The following is a 24,567-nucleotide window of genomic DNA, read 5'->3' as shown; positions in this document are numbered from 1 at the left end:
TGGTCTTGCATCCTCGCCGCATTGAAAATTATTTGAATATATGACAGTCACTTTTTCCAGGAGAATAGAAAATGAATAGACTTTTTGAAGACTTTTTAAAAATAAGTTCATTGGGCACTTCCGTGGGCAGCCTCCAGAGCCCACGTGCCAACGATGTGGGGGCGTTGCGGGGCCGGAAGCACGGAATGGGAACCAAGATGGCGGACCTCCAGTCCCCTCTGAAGCTGTTAGGCGTTCCTCCGCCGCCGGGTGGGGTAACCGGAGGCCGCTGCTCCGAAATCTCCACCGAACTCATTCGCTCCCTGACGGAGCTGCAGGAGCTGGAGGCTGTGTACGAACGGCTCTGCGGCGAGGAGGTGGGATGGCTGAACCTCTTTTTCCAGGAGCATCCACGGGCAGTGGGCGTAGGAGCTGTCAGTCGGGAAATCCGGGCTGTGGGAAGCCCTGTCCTTGCCAAGAGAAACAAAAAAGCATCCATTTGAGGAGTGTGGTTAAGTGTATCTCTTCGGACTTGTCATCTCTCTTCACTCAAACTGATGCCCCCAAGTTTTCCGTCTTATGTGGGCGATCAGCCCCACCCCCTTTTGACTTCCTTGGCTCTTGTGTCTCCGCGAGAGTCAAGTTGGATTGAGAGTATAGGCCAACTCGCTTGGTTCTCAAAACAAGTACAAAGGCTCTCTTGCATTGGCTTAGCAGTTTAAAAGTTATGAAACGCTTTCACCCCGTTATCTCATGTAAGCGGGCAGTCTGCAAAGAAAGGTGAAGCGTTTATCACTTCCTCTTGCAGGGAATGATTTGGGGGTGTAGTTTTAGTGTTTCGGTTAAATGCAGAGCTTTGTAGAAGCTTGAGGTGTAAAGACACAGGCACAACTGTCTAATCTTGGGCGGGTAACGTCATCTTTAGTACCCCTGACATTGTGTCAGATGAGGAGTGTGGACTAGATTCTCGGAAGGATTCCTTTCAGCTCATAACATTTTGTCTCCTTTCTGCCTCCTTCACTTTTACGTGGCAATCTGATGCTGTTAATACATTTTGAATGTCAGTTGGGTTCCTTGCCGGTCAGAAGAAAGAAATCTAAGCCCTGAGCTAAAAGTTTAGTATCTCTTCCCTAAAACCAAGTATTTAAATAAGGTTGAGCACAGAAGACAGTTTCAGCCTGGAGAAGGGGAAATCATTGACATCGTTGAATGTTTTCAAATATTAACTTTAACCAGCTCTAGCAATTTCTGATACGTTTTTCAGTAAGATGTGCTTTATGAAATTCAGTACTCTTTTTTCTTTTTTTCCAAGTCAAGTTGTTGTTTCAATCTTAGTTGTGGAGGGCGCAGCCCAGCTCCAGGTCCAGTTGCCGTTGCTAGATGCGGGGGGGGGGGGGGGACAGCCCACCATCCCTTGCGGGAGTCAAACCGGCAACCTTGTGGTTGAGAGGACGCGCTCCAACCAACTGAGCCGTCCAGGAGCTCAGTGGCAGCTCAGCTCAGGTGCCATGTTCAATCTTAGTTGCAGGGGGCAAAGCCCCCGAGGACTTGAACCGGCAACCTTGTGGTTGAGAGCCCACTGGCCCATGTGGGAATCGAACCGGCAGCCTTTGGAGTTAGGAGCATGGAGTTCCGACTGCCTGAGTCACCACGCTGGCCCCTGAAATTCAGTACTCTTGACTTAACATACCTAAGCTTGCATTCAGTGAGTCAGTTGATACTCGGGGGAAAATTAAGTCGATCTTACAGACAGAACAATATTAGTTCTGTATTTGCATCTGACGACTATCAAGGTGAAGTTTTCCTCTGGATCCTTCTGGACTATTTTAAGATAAATGTATAGCTACTATTAATGACTGTTATTTGAACTATAAGCCACCCACTATGTTAAGCACTTGATGTTTGTTGTCTTGTTTGACTCACACAACAGTCCTTATAGGGTATGTATTACTATCCCTATTTTACAGATGAAGAAACTCAAGCATAAGAAATTTACATTAATTGAGGTAATGCAGTAAGTGGCTCCATTGAGATAGATACACTATAAAGAGACTTTTTATAACTGCCACTTTGGAAATTTCATTTGTTTAGCCATTATATTTTAAGTGCATTTCTGTATTAGGCATTGTGCTAATGATATTGAGTAAAGGTTTATTTCTTCTCTTTGTGGTGTTCATCTGCTAGATGAAGCTATACATAAGGAAACAATCATGCAATGTGATAAGTGCAAAAATTAAGTATTGTTTGTTAATGTCTTAGTGGAAGGAAAGAAGACATTTGAAATGGGATTCACCCCTCAGCCAAGTGGTTGGGTTAGATAACTCTTCTGACCATTCTGATGATAGGATGTTTCTCTGTTTCAGAAAGTGGTGGAAAGAGAGTTGGATGCTCTTTTGGAACAGCAAAACACTATTGAAAGTAAAATGGTCAGTCTCCACCGAATGGGGTGAGTCTGTTCATCTCAGCAAAGCTATTGTAAATTCCAACAGCATCCACTGGATAAGTTACTATTTTCCCTAACTTACTGTGATAAAATGCCAGTTGAGTTTGAAACAAGGTAACGGTGCGTTACCTCATGGTAAGGTATAGTTAAGTGGTTTTCGGAGTGTTCTGGACCACTTTGAAACTTGTTGGAAATGCAAATTCTAGGGCCCCACCCCAAACCTGCTGAATCAGAAACGGAATGGGAGTTCAGGAATCTGTATTTTAATAACATGCCAAGTAGTTCGGGTGCATGGCTCAAGTTTGAGAACTACTGTTTTTATAGATTTTGTGTATTTGCTAGTCATAAAAATTGCTCTTTCATCTCATCATTCTCTCAGATTATCTATGAGTACATTTTATGCTCACTTAGCAATTGAAAGAATCTGTTCTCTAATTCTTTGACAGTACCTATTTAGGGGTATCTTTAGTAGTTATAGAAATTACTTTTTATTAAATATAGGCCTGCGTTTACAGTAAAACACTCTTGAAAAAAAACTGTTAATAGGGTGACCCAAGCTAAGAATTGTGGGGAGATACAAAAGAATTAAAAGACATAGTCTCCATCTGCAAAAAAAACTTTTCCATCTCTTACTCCTACCCCAATGGATATATGTGTGCTGACAATGTGTATCTTTAGTCCCAACTTGCAGTTGATTGAAGGAGATGCAAAGCAGCTAGCTGGAATGATCACCTTTACCTGCAACCTAGCTGAGAATGTGTCCAGTAAAGTCCGTCAGCTTGACCTAGCCAAGGTAATCCCATTATGCTGTTGATGTTTGAGTCACTAGAGGGCAGTAGAAAAGCCACCATATTAGAAATTAGAGTAGCACCATCTAATAGAAATCTAACGCAAGATTCCAAAACTAGACAAATATATCACAAGAAAAGAAAACTCTAGGCCAAGAGCTCTTATGAATATAGACATAAAAGTTTTCAACAACACTAGCAAACTGAATCCAGCAACATATAAAAAGACTATACTATGAGTAAATGGGATTTATCCCAGGAATGCAAGATTGGTTTCACATCTGAAAAATAAATTACTATGATAAACCATATCAGTAGAATAAAGGACAAAAACCACATGATTATCTCATAGACTCAAGAAAAATATTTGACAAAATTTAACACCCTTTATAAAGACACTCAACAAACTTGGAATAAAAAGGAACTTCCTCAAATTGATAAAGGGCATCTATGAAAAACCCATAGCTAACATATTTATTGGTGAAAAGACTGGTTGCTTTCCCCTGAGATCAGACCAAAACAAAGATGTCAGCTCTTGCCACTTCAACATTGTACTCGAGATTCTAACCAGGGCAATTAGGAAAGAAAATGAAATAAAAATCAGTCAGATTGGAAAAGAAGACATTTAATACCAACCAACCACATATGTAATTTGAAATTTTTTGGTAGCCATTTTTTAAAAGTAAGGTGAAAATAATTTTTGAAATATGCTGTTGAACTCATTATATCCAAGATACAATTTAAACATGTAATTGCTATAAAATGGTAGTGAGATATTTTATCTTCTTTGTTTTTGTACTAAACCTTTAAAATCCAGATTGTGTTTTATACATAAACAACTTAATTTGGACAAGCCACATTTCAAGTTCTCAGTAGCCATAGGTGGCTAGTGGCAACTGTACTGAGCAAAGTAGCACAGAGTCTAGGCTCTTGAACAAGTCAGTCCCAACCTTGGTTTGTCCTGTGAAAAATCATAACTTTTCCCAATCTATTTGTTCAAATTCTGCAAAATAACTTATCCACAAAACACTAAGCTACACAGCCACCAATGCACATATTAAAGGATTTTTTAAATGTTCTTGCTTATTTTAAAAGAAAAATACTTTCCACATATTTCAATTACTTTATAACTTGGTTTACAATGTCACACTTCTAAAATGTCAAATACATTCTGATGCTGTTATAAATTTTACGATATAAGCCAAATACAAAGATGGATTATCCTTGTTCTTGCTTCCATGAAAATGAATGACCTGGTCACATAAATAAAATTGCTTGATACCTACTTGTCAGAGGTATTTATCATCATCAAAACAGTTTTGTGAGTGGTAGTGGTGCTGTTTTTGAGTTCACTAGTGAGAGCTGAAAAGGCCCTATGGTTAACCAGATTCAGTCCCTGAATCTCCCTACCTTCTGGAGAGATGTTTGTGAAAGAATAGGACATGCTTTCTGAGCACCAAGTGTTTTTGCAGAACCGCCTCTATCAAGCCATTCAGAGAGCCGACGACATCTTGGACCTGAAGTTCTGTATGGATGGAGTTCAGACAGCCTTGAGGAATGAAGATTATGAGCAGGCCGCAGCCCACATTCATCGCTACTTGTGCCTGGACAAGTCAGTCATTGAGCTCAGCCGACAGGGCAAAGAAGGTCGACATCCCAAACTGTTGATTTCTAGTTTAGTTACAAGCATCTATAATCTGAACTAGGCACACTCAACCAGGAAAAGGGATCTGTTATTAGGACTATCCTTGTCTGACAATAGATCCTATATAGGTCCTAGAGCATCCTGGGCCAGTGTTGTTATTTCCATTTTATAGAAAAGGAAACAATCTAGATTTGCTGTTCTCTGGCCAGTGGGTTCTTTCCACCTGACTATATTGCCTACTTCAAAACTTAAATTCTTAGCCTGGTATTCTGGGCCTTCCATGATCTCAACTCACCCTTTCTAGCCTTATTTCTTTCTAGCCTTATTTCATGCTATTCACTGATGCATTATTCATTGTGCAAATTAGTTCATCTATATGCCAGGGGATATACAGTTGACCCTTAAACAACATGGGGGTTGGGGCGCTGATCTCCTGCACAGCATGTAACTGTGCTACTATTTAAAATACTCTGCAAATAACTCTTTTTATCTTTCGGTTTCTATCCCTTTGTTCATTTCATCCCCTTTGCCTGGAATGTATGTTCTTCCTATTCAAGTATCAGAATCCTGCCCATCTTTGAGAGCTGGGATGTCATATTCTCTAGGAAGTCTTTTCTGATTACTTCAACCACAAATGAGACTTGTGGGCACTTTTATTATGACACTTATACACTGAATTTTATTATAGTTATTTGTGCACAGAGCTTATCTCTTTCCCTTGATTATAACTTCTGTGACAGTAGTGATCACAGCTGATGGATCTTTTAATCATCCATATTGCTAGTACAGTATCTTGCACACAGTAAATGCTTAATACATATCTTATGAAATAAAAGTGGTACACGGACTAAGTGGCATAAATCTGACATTAATTTTCACTTTTTCCCCTTTGCACAGGGAGCATGATTGATGCCAACCTGAAATTGCTGCAGGAAGCTGAACAGCGTCTCAAAGCCATTGTAACCGAGAAGTTTGCTGTGGCCACTAAGGAAGAGGATCTGCCCCAAGTAGAGCGTTTCTTCAAGATCTTCCCACTGCTGGGTTTGCATGAGGAGGGATTAAGCAAATTCTCAGAATACCTGTGCAAGCAGGTATGGCCCCTGATTGCTTGGCAAGATAATGGTGTGGTTTTCTGCCTGCAGGTTAGAGCATTGAATAGATGCAATGTCTTTGAATACTTTCTCACCTCTGGATTTGACTCCCCTTTCCTGTTCTTGCTATAGCCTGGCAGGACTGAATACATGCATTCAGTCATCATTTATCTATTTATTGCCAGTCTACTGTGTACCAGGCTTGGCCTAGACATGTGCTGGTGCACGTTTATTTTCAACAGACCAAGTGAAAGTATAGGAAAAACTAAAATGTAAATTCTCTGACAAGTTGACTTACCCTGTTCAAACTGTCAGTCAGGAACTGGCTTCTTTTAAGAGCTTTCAAAGTCGTTGGTGAGTAGTTCTAAGACTTTATCACCAGGTAGGTAGCGGTCCTAGGGGGGACAATCAGATGGCATCCTGCAGCAGAGGGGCCCAGTGGGGCCGGGGTTATGGGACTGGGGTCTTTCCGTGGAAGCTGAACCAGGTCCTGGGCGAGAAGAACACAGCGGCTGACCCAAGATGCAGGTTTTCACCTTGTCTTGGGAGGTAGCTGTCTTCAACCAGGCAGGAGCCTGTGAAGTGGGGAAATGGCACCTTGCAAGGAAAAGGAAAAGAAGGAAGAACAGGTTATCAGCCTCGGACCTCAGGTGGCTGAAGGAGAAAGTATATTTGGTGTCTGCCACATCTTTGCATCCTTCAGTGACACTTTTGTCCATGTCACCGATGGTTCTGGCAAGGAAACCACCTGCCATGTAACTAGTAGGATGGAGGTAAAGGATGACTGAGATGAGTCCTCTCCATATACTGCCATGTTGACTGCCGAGGATGTGGTCCAGAGGTGCAAGGAACTGGGCATCACTGCCCTCCACATCAAACTCCAGGCCACAGGAGGAAATAGGACCAAGACCCCGGGACCAGGGGTCCAGTCAGCTCTTAGAGCCCTTGCCCACTCGGGAATGAAGATCAGATGGATTGAGGATGTCACCCCCCCCCCATCCCCTCCCACAGCACCCGCAGGAAGGGGGATTGCCATCTCTGAACAGGACTCTTCAAATTATTGCTTTCTGTTAATAAATTGCCTTTGTGTGCACTTAAAAAAACAAAAAAGGGCTTCATAACCAGGTTTGAGTCTCAAAATAAGCTACAATGAGAAGAAGCAGACAAGATCACTTAAGGTTAAATCTTGAAAAAGAAACAGGCTCCAGTTAAAGTCTCAGCCCTCTTCCCCTACCTCAAATGAAGAGAAGCAAATCCCAGCAGGCATGTGTGCAGAAAGTTGTTGTTTTTTTAACTATATGTCAGAGTGCATCCTGCCCCCCCATCCCACAAATTCTCTATAATGGAACACTATTCTGCCATTAAGAAAAATGAGAGTTTCATGTGTGCTGACATATTTCAATCTCAAACGTGGTTTAAGTTAAACAACAGTATGCTACCGTTCCTGTTTGAGAGACATGGCAGCACACATGTATGCTTGTACAGGCACAGGATATTTTTAGAAGGGTTAACAGTGATCACTCTGAAGAGGGGGATTAGGAGATAAAGAGAGATAAGAACCGCTTTTCACCACTCCTTTGTTCCTTTGGAACGTTTGAGACTTTGTCTAAAAAATTAAATTTAAAATAATATTCAACTGTTTTATGGTACTTTTTTTTAATCAGTGCTTTGTCTTCTGGGACCTTGAAATGGCTTCTACTTTTAATCCCTTGAAAGTCCCTTCAGCGGTGCCCAGATTCCTTGTCCTTCTCAATAAGACACCACTAATGCTCCCCCTTTGAATTACACTTTGAGACGGTTATTGAAATTGGGGATTCTCCCTGGGCTAATGGCAGTACATATTTTCACAGAAAAGAAAAACATTATTTATAACTCTAAATAGAACAAGAGCTTCCACTGCGTTCAAGTTCCTTGTCCTGCCTGCAGCTCACACAACCCAGAGCCCCCAGGGGAGAGTCCTCTGTGCTGCCTAGGCTTTCAAACATCAAGGCAAACATGGGAAAAAGAAAGCCAATGGGAAATCTTTCTGGAAAACTGAGGCTGGCCTTTGATCTGAGAAATGTATCTGGATTTTCTCTTTTTTTCTTTTTTTAGGTGGCCAGTAAAGCTGAGGAGAATCTGCTATTGGTACTAGAGACAGACATGAGTGATCGAAGAGCTGCAGTCATCTTTGCAGATACACTCACTCTCCTGTTTGAAGGCAAGCCTCTTTCTCCACTCTAGGGAGACTGGAGGCGTTATCCTACCTAACACCTGCATCCTAGTTTGTCTTCTCTCTCCGCTAGTCTGGTGCCTTTAATCCTCTAGTTTACTGTATACTGATGTTTTGGAGAATTAACTTCTCAATTCAGTATCTGATTAGCAAAGATTTGTTTGATCCTCCCTAACCCTTAAGACCAAACTCTTAAGAGTAAATTTAACCCTAAAATAAATTGCTGGAAGACAATGATGCTGATTTTTAAAGATGCTCCTCTAGAAATTATCAATATAACTTATGAAATGCCAGTATATCAAACACTGTGCATATTTAACAGACAAATTTGCTTAGCAACTTCCAGCACTGACAAGAACCATTTGTACTCGTTTTGAGAGGTGAAACAATAAAAAAGGGTTGAGTTAGGCCTTGGGTCAGTCCTGGCTGGAAGAAAGGAATTTATTTTGTGGGAAGAATATTTGGAATCCAACCCTCTCATTTTCTCCCTTCTAGGTATAGCCCGCATTGTGGAAACCCACCAGCCAATAGTGGAGACCTATTATGGTCTAGGGAGACTTTATACCCTCATAAAATATCTGCAGGTGGAATGTGACAGACAGGTGGAGAAAATAGTAGACAAGTTCATCAAGCAGAGGAACTACCACCAGCAGGTGAGCAGAGGAAGCTACAAGTAGTTTGGGAGCAGCATTAGCCAGGGACACTGAAGAATAAACCGGGGAAAGAAAAAGAAAAAAGCTGAAGACAGGAGAAAAATAAATGCCAGCTGCAGACTGGCCTGCATCTTGGCCCATCGTCAGCTTACTTTGGACTTGAGGTGTTGTCAGGATGATGATGGTCTCAGTGCAAGATTGAGAAGGAACTGGCCAGGGCTTCCGGAAAGGAGCACGACAGAAATGTTCAACTAGTGCTCTATCACAGGATGTGCGCCTGTGCCTTCTGGTGATATAGTGAGCATTTTATTTGTGAAGATCCTGTTAAGTGTTGAGTTATATGTTTCACATTTCTTAGTTCCTTAAGTGCTAAAGGTAATGTTTGCTTTTTTAGAACTTTATTTCTCCATTCTTTTGAGTAGAGAAAGTAAGAACAGGACTTAGAAATAGAAGTAACCCTACAGTAACTAGGGGACTACACAGGAGTCCCTTGGAAGACCATGAGCAACCCTTTTTGGTTGTTTCCCCTCCCAATAATAGAGGTGAGCCTTAGCATATAAAGCAAAAGTGAGTCTGGCTCATCATCCTGAAAACCTACTTTTGGCTTGCCTGTTAAGCAAACTAAACCTAAACATTCACGTGTGCCAGAAATGTGGAGTGTCCAGCAAGAGACAGATAGAAAGAGGGTGGGGACGAGCATTCTCACTTCTGTGGTGTATTGCAGTTCCGGCACGTCCAGAACAACTTGATGAGAAATTCTGCAACAGAAAAAATAGAACCAAGGTAATCCTCTTTTCTTCAGCCCTTAGTAGTTTGAATTGGCAATACATATCATTCTAATATTTGTTACAATGTGGTCTATGTTTTTAAAACATTTTTATCTATAACTCTTGTTTTTTTCTAATGGAATGTGGTTTGTAAAGAATGATTACCAATACTTTTAAAGCTGCCAAAGTGACTTTCCTCCTCTCCGTCTCCCAAAGGTGAAATCCCAAAATTTTAAGCTTTTACTTTTTCTAGTAAAAATAATATGTGCTTGTTAAAAGAAAACCCAAACGTTATAAAAATGTATTCATTCAATCAGCAAATTTTTACTGAGTACATATTGCATGTCAGGCACTGGTCCCTGGCGCTGGGAATGTAGCAGCAAGCAAAGTGAGCAGAACAGACCTAATTCTTTGTGACATCTCTGGTCTATAAAATAGATGATAATATCTAACACATACATAGGATTTACTATATGCCAGACATTGTTCTAAGCACTTAACAAATATTAAATCATTTCATCCAGGATTTTTGGGCCTCTGTACTATTGGCATTTTGGCTGGATAATGCTTTGTTATGGAGGACATCCTGTGCACTGTAGGATGTTTAGCAGCATCCCGGCCTCTACCCACTAGGTGCTGGTAACACCCTCCAGTTGTGACAACCAAAAACGTCTCCAGACATTGCCAAATGTTCCCTGGAGGGTAAAATCACCCTCAGTGGAGGATCACTGATTTAATCCATAAACATTTTTTACAGATGAGGAAACTGAAGCCTAGACAGATTAGGTGACTTGCCCAAGGTCACACAGCTAGAAAGCGGCAGAGCCAAGAAAAGAATCCAAGCAGACTGACTCTAGAGTTCATGCTGTTAACCACTATGATATGCAGAATGTAGGGTACAGAAGAACATGTAATAGAGGGATATAGCATAAGCTAATGAAGTTCAAGGAAAAATTTCTGAGGAAATGACCATAGATTTGAGACCTTAAGAGTAAGAACAGGTGAAGGGTGTTCCAGGTAGAGTGGGAAAAGCAGGTGCAAAGGCCCTGTTTGAACAACAGAGAAAAGGCCAGCGTGGTTGAAGTGCAAAGAGTTGGGGAGAGCCTGATATGAGTCTGAACAGGTTGTTACAGTCAGGCCCTGTCGGGTCTTATATCCTAAAAGCTATGGAAATCTTGATTATGATATGACCAGATTTATGTTTTGAAAAGATCTCTTGGACTTCACTGTGGAAAATTAGTTAATTTGTGTATATAAACTGAAATAGGGGTTCAACTTCACTTTTTTAATGTGGATATCAGTTATCCTAGCACAATTTGTTGAAAAGACTGTTCTTTGCCTATTCAGTTGTCTTAGTACTCTTCACAGAAATCAGTTGACCATAAGTGTGAAGATTTCTGGACTCTCAATTAATCGATAGGTCTATCTTTATACCAGTACACACTGTTTTGATTGCTGTGGTAAGTTTTAAAATTGGAAACTATGAGTCCTCCAACTTGTTTTTTTTAAAGATTGTTTTGGCTATTCATCTGGATAGATGAATGGGTGTAGGACAGTTTAATGGTGTATCCCAAAAATCCCACCACAGCTAAATAAGAGGTTGGGGAGGTGTGTTTTCTTTCACATAAAGCATCAATAATTTTTACTCAAACTGCTAACAAAAACACACCTCCCAATCTCTTATTTAGCCCTGGCAGGATTGTAGGAGGTGAATGATTCGGGTGAAACATGTAAATGAAGTATTTGGTTGACTGCTGTCTCTGATTACAATTGGGTCAGCAGAACCAGGGTGACCATCTGAGAGAGACCTTCCGGATCCAGTGGAGAGGGGGAGTTTGGGATTGTACCTCTTACATCTGAGGGAATCCATTGTCCTCCTGCTTATTTCTTCTGCTCCATGTGTCTCAGGGAACTGGACCCCATCTTGACTGAGGTCACCCTGATGAATGCCCGCAGTGAGTTGTACTTACGCTTCCTCAGGAAGAGGATCAGCTCTGATTTTGAGGTGGGGGACTCTATGGCCTCAGAAGAAGTAAAGCAAGGTAAAAGGAGTTTCCCATATTGTCTAGCAGGGCTGGGCTGTAGTTGGCACTGTTAGTTCATAGTAAAGCCACAGAACTCTTAATAAGGAAATAACGGGGGCTTATTAGCATCTGGGGGTCTATGGTCAAATTGACTCCCAGGGGGAAATCTAGACTTAACCGAATTTGAGGATTGGACGGAGGCTTTGAGGCCATCTAATCATTTTACAGACAAGGAAGGCTAATGCCTAAAATGATTAAATTGTTTTCCTCTGCTCTTTTTGGCATACCATGCTTCCTTACCACCTGTAGATTAGGGACTGGTGTTTAAGTAAGTTATATGTGCACATGATGGATGGATGGATGGATGGATGGATGGATGGATGGATGGATGGATGGATGGAAAGATAGAGAGGGAATGAGAGAGAGAGGGAAAGGAAGGGAGGGAGAGAGAGAGAAAATATACATAACTTCCAGGGAACTTTTCAGAGTGATGGGAATATTCTAAGCTCAATTGTAGCAATTATTGCAAAACTATAAAGTTACTAAAGAAATCGAATTGTATACATACAATGGGTTAATTTTATGGTCCATAAATTACACTTCAATATAGTGAGAAAAGAATATACAGTATAAAGAAACAGTATACAGAAAGTATATAGTGTAAAGAAAGTCTTTCACCCCCTCTCTCAGTCTCCAAGTTCTTTCAGTCACAATTTTTGAAGGGATAAATACATTGGAATAAGTACCACAGTCCTATTTCATTTACAGACTTACTCTCCAAGTTTTTAAGGGGACCATTTAATTCCTGCTGAGCAAGTATTGCAGAATTCTCTGAACTGGAGACTTAAGACCAATCCGGCATCAGTGTCATTCTGCATGGCTTGTGCCAATAATACATGGCAGGGGAATTGGTTATAGGGCCCAGATGGCATTGCTTTGAGTTGGTATTTAAAGGAGGATGTATGTTTATTTGGAGTTTGACGCTCGTTGCTATTAATAACTGTTACTGTCCAATACAGTAGCCACCAGCCACATGTAACTATTTAAATGTAATTAAAATTTAATTAAATAAAATTAAAAATTCAGTTCCTCATTCACATTAGCCACATTTTAATTGCTCAGTAGTAGCTGTTAGACAACACATGTTAGACAACACAAATATAAAACACTTCCATCATCACAGAAAATTCTGTTGGACAGCACTGATTTAGAGAATGAAATGTATTATACCTAATACATTTCAATCTTTGCTCTGGAAACTTACATCTTTTGAGTCTTACTAATTAATTCTAAGGAAATAATGGGAAAGAAGTAAAAAGTTATTTGTACTATAATCTCCAATTACTGTGATCTCCAGTTAGCTCTAATAATGGCAAAACATTTGGAAAGAACCCAGGTGTATAAAAATAGGAGAGTAGTTTTAAAAAATATAGACTGCCTGCCAGATAAAATGTCATACAGACATTAAAAAGAAATGAGCTAAAAAGAAGAAAAAAGAGGCTATATGGAAACACTGGAAATAGTTATGATATAATTTTTTAAAGCACGATACAAAATTGTGTCTATACTGTGATTATAACCATGTAAATTATGCACAGATTTGAAATAAACACTAGAAAGAACCCTGAAAAAATGAAACAGGTTGATCTGTTTCCCTTGAGGCAGAAAAGTGAGTCTTCTTTCTTGGCTGTCCCCTAGAGCACCAGAAGTGTCTCGACAAACTCCTCAATAACTGCCTATTGAGCTGCACCATGCAGGAGCTGATTGGCTTGTACATTACCATGGAGGAGTATTTCATGAGGGAGACTGTCAATAAGGTAGGACAAAGCATGCTTCCCTTGGAAATGGGCTTCCTGTCCAAGAAACAGGCTGAAGCAAATGGCCGAGACATGTCGTGTTTCTTGGTCCTGCTTTGCGAATACCCTTGCATGCAGACTGAGTGGCACCACTTTGTATGGTTAGTTGCTACGCTTTGGAGTTGTCAGGCTCTTTATAGACATAGCTGGGACTTCTTTCCCAAGGATCAAAAAAGAACACCTCAGCTCCTCAGGGAGCCTTGCTTGTTCCCTGCCTCTTGGAGGTATGTGGGTGAGGAGTCTTGGGGAAGAAGTTCCTCTCCTGATGTCTTACATCCCAGGTAACAGTTGTCCTCACGGCAAAGACCCCCTATACTTACTTTTCTAATATAGTGATTGGTAGGAAAGTGAGCTATTTGAACAAGGAGGATCCATACCAAGCTGTGACCAAAATAAGCCATGTGGGGAAAAATATGGACAAGGTATAGAAAAGGAAGCAGAGGCAGGGCTTGTTCCAGAACCATCTCGAATATGCAGAACTGGGGCCCTCACTGGGTGCTTTGCCTTTTGGGTAGGCGGTGGCTATGGACACCTGTGAGAAGGGCCAGTTGACATCCAGCATGGTGGATGATGTCTTCTACATTGTTAAGAAGTGCATTGGGCGGGCTCTGTCCAGCTCCAGCATTGACTGTCTCTGTGCCATGATCAACCTCGCCACCACAGAGCTGGAGTCTGACTTCAGGTATGGTTGTCTCCCTTTCTCCTTTTTAGGAGGCAGAAAGGTCCTAATTGTGATTGATTCCTGAGGCCCGTTTGTTTCTTTTTGTCCTATGATAGAAGGTTCAGTTCTATACAGGATATAAGCTCTTATCCATAGCACAACATCCTTGGCTCCAGGCAGCTATATGTACCACAGCCAGGTATCTTATGGGCCAAGTCTCTATTATCTGGACTGGATTAGAGGGATCATTGGCCCTCAGACGTAGGAAAGAGAACAACCAGTTGAGATGAAGGCAGTAGTTGTAATACTAACAATCATAGTTACCATCGCTACAGGCCAGGCACTATGCTGATCTCCTGCTCTTACTCAGTCCTAGTAACAACCCTGTGATGTAGGAAATATTAGCTCTGGTTTGTGGATGAGGAAATTCCATCCCTTGTCAAAGATCCCACACCTCGTAAGTGGTGGGTATGGAATAGAGTCCCAAACTGACATCTCAAAACCCATTCTCTCAACTCTTACACAGCGCTGCCTTTCACTAAGCAGCACTGCTGTTTGTTGGAGTTCAGTGGTGATAACTGAAAGCATCAGAGGAGGTAGAGAACTAGCCAGTCTCCTCTGTGTGTTCTTGTCACAGCAGTACCCTTGAGGGGCCTAGCTGCCCAAGGTCTCCTCCAGTGGTCTCAAGGATTGGTGATTCCCCCAAAAGTGCTGCGGGGCAGGGTAGTGGGCCCCCTGGTCCCGCTGTCCTGACGTCAGGTTGAGCACTGAGTCCCCATCAATCCCTGTATGCCGTTCTGCCCCCCAGGGATGTTCTGTGTAACAAGCTGCGGATGGGCTTCCCAGCCACCACCTTTCAGGACATCCAGCGGGGAGTGACAAGTGCCGTGAACATCATGCACAGCAGCCTTCAGCAGGGCAAATTTGACACAAAAGGCATTGAGAGCACTGACGAGGCCAAGCTGTCCTTCCTGGTACGTAGCCCCACCAGCTGGGAGCTGGGTGGGTTTATCTTGAGGGGTTAAATTATGATCTCTAAGCCACAGTATATAATCAGCCGTAAACTGGAGACTTTTTCTCCAGTGTCTATGTAGAAGGAAAACTCCTTTGAGGAAATCTCCTCCTCGGTGGTTCTGAGACCATTGCTTCCCCAGGGACCTACTTCTGAGGAGCCTGGGCCAGGACATGCACTGTTCCCTGCCTGGCAGTCTGGGCGTCTCATTTCCCCCCAGTACTTATTCCCAAGAGCACGACCCAGCTGCTCAGGAGCTCCATTGAGGATCAGCCTTGGCTTGCATCTGCCACGGAACCAACTGGAATATCCGCAGACTGCTCCTCTGAGGACAGTCCCCCAGCAGGGTGGGTGCTGATCCTTTCAACCTGCCAGGACTGCTTTTCTAGCACACTTCTTAGGGTTTCCACGTCCTCAGAAAGGTTACCTTATCAAAGCCCTTAGCTACCCAGAATGACAGATGTGATGAAGCAGTGAGTCTCCCCAGTTGTGTGACAACTGGCAAAGGAGAAGTACGGAAGGATGAAAGGATTTATACAAGGTAATGGGCAGTTTGTGATGAGCCAAAAAGGACACTGGTGAGTCCTGAGCTCGCAGTCAGGCCTCTGGCACTTGCTGTCGGCATGAGTGGGAACAGCACTGTCAGAGGTCATTCAGTTCCACACTTACATCGACCAGACTCAGTCTTGGCTCCTGAGGATCAGAGGCTGCAGGAAACATCCAGCAACAGAGCTCTCAACAGGCCACAGATGGGGTCTCTGAACACTCTGGCGTTGGGTGCAAAAAATATGTACATGTATTTTTTTCTGGAAGCGGTGCCCTTCGCTTTTCAGATTCTTAACTCCCAAAGAGCGCAGATCTGTCACTTTCTGAGACAGAAGCCTAAACACGCTAATATCTACCTTGTCCCGGTGCAGTAACTAGTCCTCAGACAGATCTGGCATGGAGGCTATTAGGCAGCCCTGCGCTCTTCTTGTCATAGGAAGTATTTTCCCTGGGCATGGTTTCTGTTGATCTGGGATGTCATGGTTGTTGCCAAAACAGGATCAGCTCCCGGTAACTGTTGCCTCTGAGTATGGAGCCTTTGGAGAACTTTGCTAGAATGTCCGGCAACCATGAGCATAGACTGACCTAAATTTTTCATTTTGTTTACATTCCATTTTATTTTGTGCAGAACTTATTTCATGCTTTCATTTCTCTGCTCAGAAACAACTCCTCGTTACTACCTACCACAGCAAAGCTAGACATCTTTTCCTGGTGGTTTGTTGAGGCCTTCTGACTCTGACCCATACTCTAGTCCTGTGTTCCACCATTTGGCTCCACAAGTCCCCATTAGGCTGACCACTGTGCATTCGTGCATTTGCCGCTCCCATTCAGGCAGTTTCATTGTGTGAGGGCCCAGAAGATAAGGCCAATAAGAAAGGTAACACTAAATGCTTGGTGACAGGTTTCTAGTTTTTCTGATGCCAAGTACTTATAATGTTATTGCTCCCATCATAGGGCCTATTTCCTATGTTACCTACATTCGTTGGTCTGTCAAGGTGAATTCCCCACAGGTGCCGGCCTATCACTGACCAGGAGCTGGGATAAGCCCAGTGAGTCCTTGCTTACAAGGCTGTCAATACAAGGAAACTTTGAAATCAATGCCATTTGAACCCAAATGCATTTTCCCCTCATGACAGATAATTCTTGGTGCCCTTAAATGCCTGGAAACATTTATGTCGTGGTCTTCATTCTTGAGCTATCATGATAGTGTAGTTTTTTCCCTGGAAGCTTGTGATGCTGTGGCATGCTAATGAAAGGCGTTACGTCATCCATCCACAGTGGAAGCGGCCTTAGCACTGTCAGTAGCATGACCTTTTAGTATTGGCCATAGGACACCGATGAGAGAAGCATTCTTGGGAAGGCAAGAGGGACATCCTAAGCTCAGTACCTGGGGTTCTGGGATTCTTCTTTTACCCTGAAATCCTGAAGCTCCTGACTCATCTCTTGAAAAGTGGTTCCTCCTTACCTCACCCCTGCCTCCTGGTCATGCCATCAGCACACCAGTTCGGAGGCCGTGTGATCCTTTCAAACTCCAGTTCCTCCCCCCCCCCTCCCCCGCCCAGCCTCTCGGTTAGTATTCCCACATCCCAGCTGTGTACATGTGGCATTCCCCTGCTTTCAATAAGCTCAGTGCCACCCCATTGTCCACAGGACAGCTTAGCACCCAAGTCCTAGTCTGACGTCACCCACCTCTGCAGGTCCACCCCTTGTATATCCCTGCACTTGTCTGCACTGATTCTGCTGATCCCCAGATACATTTTGGGGTTTTCTGCCACGCTGCATTTGCTTATGTGATTTCTTTTCCATAAGACATTCATTCACTCATTCAACAAATATTTATTGACAAACTTCTATATATCAGGCACTGTTCTAGGTTCTAGAGCTGTACTGCTTAATATGTCGCTACTAGCCACAAGTGGCTATTTAAATTTAAATTTTAAAATCCAGTTCCTGAGTTGCACTAGCCACATTTCAGGTGCTCAATAGCCATGCACAGCTAGAGTTCAGATTTAGAATATTGCCATCATGAAGAAAGTTCTGTTGGAGAGTGTTCTATAAGAGACACAACGGTGAAGAAGAAAGACTAGATCCCTGCCTTCATGGAATTGTCATTCTAGTGGGAGAGGCAGGCAAGGAACAAATAATACGTACGTACCATTAAGAAAAGATCAAACAGGACAGTGGGCTAGAGAGAGGCTAGGGGAATGGAAAAATGTACTCAACCTCATTGCCTGTCAGAGTTATGTTCCAGCCTTTGAAGTTCAGCTCACTTAACAACTCTGCCATGGAACTTTCCTTGAATACCTCAGACCAAAACGTTTTTTCATTCCTCTAAATGGCCATCACTTAAGTCACATACTGCTTTTTATGATTGTTATTTCTGCACCTCACTTAAAAGTCAATTGAGTTATAAGAGAAGGAGCCCTTGGCCTACTACAGTGGGGAGGCCCGAATTCTAATCCTGGCTCTAGTTCTGTGGCCTGTCACTTTCTGAGTTTCTGTCCCTTTATCATGCTTTATTTTTCTTCATGGTATTTATCGTTACCTGATATTATATAGTATACATATTTATTATCTGACCTCTCTTCTGGAATGTGAACTCTATGAGGGGATGAATTTTGTCTGTTTTGTTAACTGCTTTCTCCCTGGTACCTAGAACAGTGCCTGACACGTAGCAGGCACTGGGTGAATATTTGCTGAATCCATTCCTGACTGACCTTGGTGAAGCACTTCCCCCTCTGAGGAATTTCATTCCCACCTATGAGCAGCTGGCTTAATAATACTTGTTTTGCCGAGGATATTTGGCAGAGCAGGGAGATAATGGATGAGAAATGCCTCTGGGTGGCAGGCTCTGGGGAAGGACTTCTTTAATGAATGTCAGCTTTTGCATGACTGACCTGAACTTGGAGGTTTGAAGCCCCAGGACTTCTCCCAGAACTTTGTGCCTACACGTGGACAAAAAGACCTGAAACCTTGGGTCACTACTTCTGAGGCCAGGCTGGCTTTGCTGCCTTGTGTCAGGCACAGGACAAAGGGCAAGCCTGGGTCACTGTTTCTGCACAGTCCGAGACCTGAGCGCCTTGCCTGGTGACAGCGCTGTGGGCGTTAGCCCTCGTCTGAGCCTCAGGAGCGCAACAGTCAGACAGGTGGTGCTGGACAGAGTACACAGCACTGAGCAGGAAGTCACATTCTTCTTTCCTCATCTCCCAGGTGACTCTGAACAACGTGGAAATCTGCAGTGAAAACATCTCTACTCTGAAGAAGACGCTGGAGGTACAGAGGATTTTGCCTCTCAGTTGTCGGCCGCTGCTGTCCCCCTCCCCAGGCCTCAGTCTGAGAGGGAGCCCTGTATACGCATGCTGGTGGGGACTGTGGCATTCCCTGGCGTCGAGCTAGCTCTCTTTCAGAGTACTTGAAGGGATTGACTAGTGAAGCAAGCGGTATCTCTGCTCCAAGGCATCTCTGGACCAGAGTGACGAGCTCTAGCCCACGACTTGGAAGATCAGAATTCGAATTAGATTGTCTAGTACATACTTAGCATGTGACCTTAGACAAGTCCCTTAACTCTCAAAGCCTTAGTTCTCTCATCTATTGAACCCTACTTTGGGTTTCGTTGGGTGGCGTAATTAAAAAAAAAAAAGTTGAAAGCACTATAAAAATGATAAAGCCCTCTATAAATGTAAGACATTGAGATGAAATAGGGTCACCAAAGCCTGTACAAAGCCAGTTGCTATTACCACGTTTAGAGGAAGGCTGCATAGTATACTGAAATTGTTTGGACTTGGAAGTCAGATATCCCTGCGTTCAAATCTCCACTTGACCATTGACCAGTTGTGTGGCCTGAGGCACGTTCTGTACCTCCCTGAACCTCAGTTTCCTCATTTGTAAAACAGGAAGAATGGTATCTGCCCCATAGGGCGGTTGTGAGAATTGAACAAGATAGTATAAAGCACCTGGTACGTGAGAGAGGCATGCAGTAGTAGTTAATCATTGTATTAACACTTACTAGTAACAGCATGGAGCGATCACTTTCTTAAGTGTTTAAAAATGAGGAGCGCAACTCTTTCCCACTCCCAAACTCTGCCTCTCAGAAAGGAGGCGGCCAGGGTCCTGCCTCCCTAGTGGGCACTTATGCCAAGGAGGCTGCTTTGGTGCAGAGGCACAGTGCTCAACATGCAGGCTGGTGGTGTCAGCTTTAGGGCTGGGGAGCAGCACACAGGGAAGAGGGCCCAGCAGCTGACGGGGTTCCTGGGGATGGGGGTGTCAGAGCAGTAAAGGTAGGAGTTGACAGTAGTACTGTAAACTGGATTAGATTAGGAATTTAACCCCAAAAGGCCTTAGAATAGACTAAGAGTGATACCCCCAAAGTATTATACCAATAGCATAGTGTCTGTCGCATTGTATGTATTCAACAAGGTGACTGTCATTATTGTTTTTAAGGCATGGCATCTTTAATTCTATTCCTGACATTAATTCTATTCTTAACATTAGCCTATTGGAATTTGAAGTAAAATTTTGGGAAATGTTAGGAATTCAGAACTGAGCTGCTAGAATTAGCTAAAGGAAAGAAAAGAGGGATAGCAAAGAGCTAAAAACAATTCCCATAAATCCTACCCGCTTTAGATTTGCATTTCACGTGTGTTCTTCCTCAGCCCATCAGCAACCATCTGACATAGGCAGGTCATGTCCATTTTACAGATGAGGTTAAATGACTAAAGATAGTAAAGATTGGAGCTGCTGTAGGAACAGAGGACCTCTGCCTGCTAGATTAGTCCCTTTGCAACTCGCCCACACTGCTACTCCTGCTGTAGCCAGAACAGCACCGATTTTCTAAGGAGGCTCCCAGAAATGTGGGCAACAGGCAACCCAAACATGGTGAGCTTCAAGTGGCTCCCCCTGTGGAGTTCTCTTTCTCTACACCTGCGCTGTAGTGTGGGGATTAGGAACAGGCGCTCTAGAGCCAGAATACCCAGCTTGAATCCCAGCTCACACTTACTGCTGTGAGTCTCTACATAAGTTATTAATTTCTTTGTGCCCCAGTTTCCTCATCTGTACAATGGGGATAATAATAGTACCTACTTCAGAAGATAGGTACTTTAATAAAAAGAAAATACTTAAAACAAGGCCTGGCACATGGTAAGCACTTAAATCTTAGCTGTGATCATGACAATCTCCCTTGGGCTGCCAGGCCACAATATTTAAAAAGCAGAAACTATAACAATAGCTACTCTCCTTAGCACCGCCACATGCCAGGCACTGGGCCAAGCACTTGGTTCATCATCTCCCCCAACTCTCACACCTACCAGGGGAGCAGGGATTTGTGTTCCCATTTCATAGACAGGGAAATTAAAGTTCAGAAACTAAATCACTTGACAAGGTCACTCAGGATTGGAACCGAGGAATGTCTGACTCTAAAGGTAGGACAAAATGTCTGGCATTTGTGTTTCTTATTCACATCCCGACACTGGTACCCCCAGATTACAAAGGGGAAATGGGAGCCAAGTGGCTAGCCACCAGGACAGAATCCAGGTTTTCTGGGACCTAGCCAGGGCTCTTGCCTAGGGTCAGCCGTAGCTGCTCCCGGAGAAGGCTAGAGTAGGAGAAATGGCTAGTTGCATGTTGCCCTCCTCACTCTCCCATGGCCCATGCTCAGAAGCCTGAAAACTGGGTGTTCTCCCCTAGAGTGACTGCACCAAGCTGTTCAGCCAAGGCTTTGGAGGGGAGCAAGCCCAGGCCAAGTTTGACAGCTGTCTTTCTGACTTGGCTGCGGTGTCCAACAAATTCCGAGACCTCTTGCAGGTAAGCCCCAGGTTCAATGGCTGAATCCTGTGCCTGTGTGTTGCTCTGAGAAGATTGTTATTGATTTATCTTGGGCTCCATGTGTAAAGAAATAGGGAGGGGTGAGGGAGTAGCATAGCATGCAAGCCACTGAAGTGGTGCAAGTTCCTTGAGACGAAAGGCCCCATTGGTTTTGCAGGGGGCCTTGTCACATTGGTTTTGCAGTCAGTTGTCACGTTGACAAGCTGGCCTTCTCGTCCTCTAAAATCTCCACTTGGTCCGCACAGTGCCAAGAGCCCTCAGAAAGGTGCTCCAAGGAAATGGAACCACGTGGTTACTCAGCCCTGTTACTTGGCCTTAGCCACAGGTACCAGGCACTCAGAAATCTCTTTGGACAGTTTACACACCAACCTCAAGACCTTATCTTTGGCCTGGACCTGACTCTGCACAGATCTAGAAAGGAACCAGTTGTTCCTGGCTTCTTTTATCAGCATGATCTGTTACACTTCAGACAGGGCCAGCAAATCGCCTCAGAGCTGGAAGAATGCCCTCTCAGTCGAGGGATGGATGGAGTGGGAGAAAGAGAAGGGATTGGGGGGGGTGCCTTTTGGGTCTGATGCGTCTCTGCCTTGTCCTTCCCAGGAAGGGCTGACAGAGCTGAACAACACAGCAGTCAAGCCGCAGGTGCAGCCTTGGATCAACAGCTTTCTGTCTGTCTCCCACAACATCGAGGAGGTCAGCCTGACCACAGTCAGCCATCAAGCCCAGGATTCACCTCCTTGTTCCCCCAGCCCCCAGCGGAAAGGCAGTGGAGCCACCTGAAGACTAGACCATACACACTTCTCAGGCCCACTACCCTCACTCTCAAAGCCTAGCTTCCTCCCAGGAAACGGGTTGTTCCTGCAGTCACAGGGCTCAGAAAAACATCTAAAGGGAGTTTTGCCTTGACCTGATGGCGTCCTCCTTTATTGAGGCTCTTTTTGCCATATCTGTCATAGACTAAGCCTTTTTTCCCCCTAACTTAAGGATTCTATTCCTGTAGAACAGGAAATGCAAGCGGGAGTAAAATGCCAGGAGCTTTACCATATTGTTTGAGCCAGTGCTACAGCAGCCCAGGCCCGTTTGCCAGTGGAAAGTGATGCAGAAGCAGTAGCAGAAGCACTGCCAGCGGGGTGTCCAAGCTGGTTTTAAGGGGGATGAGTCAGAAGCTACAGGGGGAAAAGGAGCTTTTCTCCTGTTTTCTTAGAGGGGTGGAAGTGGGATGGGGGTGAGTGGTACTTCTTGAAGAAGCCCCCAGTGACCCTAACAATAACCTTGCTTCCTAACAACAGGAAGAATTCAACGACTATGAGGCCAATGACCCCTGGGTACAACAGTTCATCCTTAACCTGGAGCAGCAAATGGCGGAGTTCAAGGTGAGCAGGAGCTCTAGGGACCAGCTCATGAAACCCACCTCTGCCCAAACCAGCAGCCTGCAGCTCATCACACTCTTGTGGGATCCCTAAAAGCCCTTCCAAGTCCCAGCCTGTAGAAACACTCCCCAATGGCCTCATGTAACTGTCCCTTCCCCGCGAAGACTCCATCACTGATGTCCAGCCTCTGTGTGCAGGCCGCCCTATCTCCAGTCATCTATGACAGTCTGACCAGCCTCATGACCAGCTTTGTTGCAGTCGAGTTGGAGAGAGTGGTGCTGAAATCCACCTTCAACCGGGTAAGGTGAAGGGAGCACGGGTCCCCAGCTCTGCTGTTTCTCCTCGGAGGAAGACAAGTCCCACCAACCCAGGGCTTGCATTCCCTCTGTCTGTTACCCCCAGGCCCAGTCCTGCCCTGGCTTCTGCAGCCTTGGAGCTGACTGGAGCCTCGGTACCATCTGAAACGCACATGGCCTTGCAGCGCAACACTGAAGAGAATTGGGGGCCAGTTCTGCTTGGCCAGAGGCCGGGCAATGAACAGTAACTGGGCTTGTGTTCCCTGCAGCTGGGAGGTCTGCAATTTGACAAGGAGCTGAGGTCACTCATTGCCTACCTTACCACGGTGACCACCTGGACCATCCGAGACAAGTTTGCCCGGCTCTCCCAGATGGCTACGATCCTCAATCTGGAGCGGGTATGCGGGGCTCCCTCAGCCTAGCCAGAGAAAGGTGTCTGGGAAGAGGCAGAGACAAAATGTGGATCCATGCCGCTGCTTCAAAACCATGTCCCCGCCGGCAGCCCAGGCCTGCAGGCACCTTCTCCTTCCCGGGCACCGCTGCTCTACCTGGTGGAGCCCAAGGCCATCCCTCAGGATAGCCCCCTCCTTGCTGACTTGTCTCTGCTCTTCCCACAGGTGACTGAGATCCTAGACTACTGGGGCGCCAACTCTGGCCCGCTGACGTGGCGCCTCACGCCTGTTGAAGTACGCCAGGTGCTAGCTCTGCGCGTAGACTTCCGCAGTGAGGACATCAAGAGGCTGCGCCTGTAGCTGCCAGGGTGAGCCCATCCGGCCCATCACACACCATTCCCTGAGTGGCCACAGCCATGGACCTAGCAAGGCTGTCTGGCTTGGGGGCAGTTCTGACAGCGCAGACCATTCCACCATTGGCAGCAAGGAAACAAGGCCGCAACTAACTCCACTCTCTGCGCTCAGACCTAGCTGGGTGGTGTTTTGGGAGCAGCCTCTTCCCACCAAGAAAGATGGGTCCCCGGGGCTCCTAACTAGGTGGGGCAGTCAAGCCAGGCCAGCCTTCTGCATGGAGGTCATGCTCTTGTCCCCAGACACTGCAGCAAACAGACTGCTTCCTGGCCAGCCCTAAAGGACTTGGCTGCATCTGGGGACCTAGGGAATTAGGTTTACTCCAAGGAGAGGATGTGATGTTTATGTTCACCCTGATTAAATTACTCCTGGGAGAGATGTCAGTGTGTTGTTTCCAGGTCAGGGAGGGCTGGATGCTACAGGGCAAGACAGGTCCACTGGTGGCACTGAACTGTGAAGGCAAAATCTGAAGCCTGAAGCCTCAGCCGCCTCCCACACCCAGAATGATGCGCGGCTACTACCGGGATCCACATGATAGACAGCCCCTTATTCGATCCTGAGTCCTCATCCCCCCCTCCCCCCCGGCCCTCAGCACCAGAGG

General features: G+C 44.7%; 1 protein-coding gene and 1 pseudogene across 1 annotated transcript; both read left to right on the top strand.

Annotated features, from left to right (window-relative positions):
• Positions 1-185: 185 nt before the first annotated feature.
• COG4 (component of oligomeric golgi complex 4) lies at positions 186-24,344 on the top strand. Its single transcript, XM_019710185.3, has 19 exons — positions 186-356; positions 2,343-2,425; positions 3,101-3,215; positions 4,683-4,857; positions 5,753-5,946; positions 8,041-8,146; positions 8,654-8,811; positions 9,536-9,594; positions 11,487-11,620; positions 13,301-13,419; positions 13,974-14,140; positions 14,928-15,093; positions 18,888-18,950; positions 21,360-21,476; positions 22,098-22,190; positions 22,787-22,870; positions 23,065-23,166; positions 23,433-23,561; positions 23,781-24,344. Exons 1-19 carry the CDS (start codon positions 186-188, stop codon positions 23,913-23,915), a joined length of 2,370 nt encoding a protein of 789 aa, XP_019565744.3. The 3' UTR covers positions 23,916-24,344.
• LOC109433721 (small ribosomal subunit protein uS11 pseudogene) lies at positions 5,954-7,495 on the top strand (annotated as a pseudogene).
• Positions 24,345-24,567: the final 223 nt, after the last annotated feature.

The sequence above is a fragment of the Rhinolophus sinicus genome, chromosome 8 (assembly GCF_057876585.1).
Source record: "Rhinolophus sinicus isolate RSI-liver-muscle chromosome 8, RSI-T2T, whole genome shotgun sequence".
Lineage (NCBI taxonomy): Eukaryota > Metazoa > Chordata > Mammalia > Chiroptera > Rhinolophidae > Rhinolophus > Rhinolophus sinicus.
Note: the sequence above shows the minus strand (reverse complement) of the source record. Positions and strands in the feature narration are given on the sequence as shown.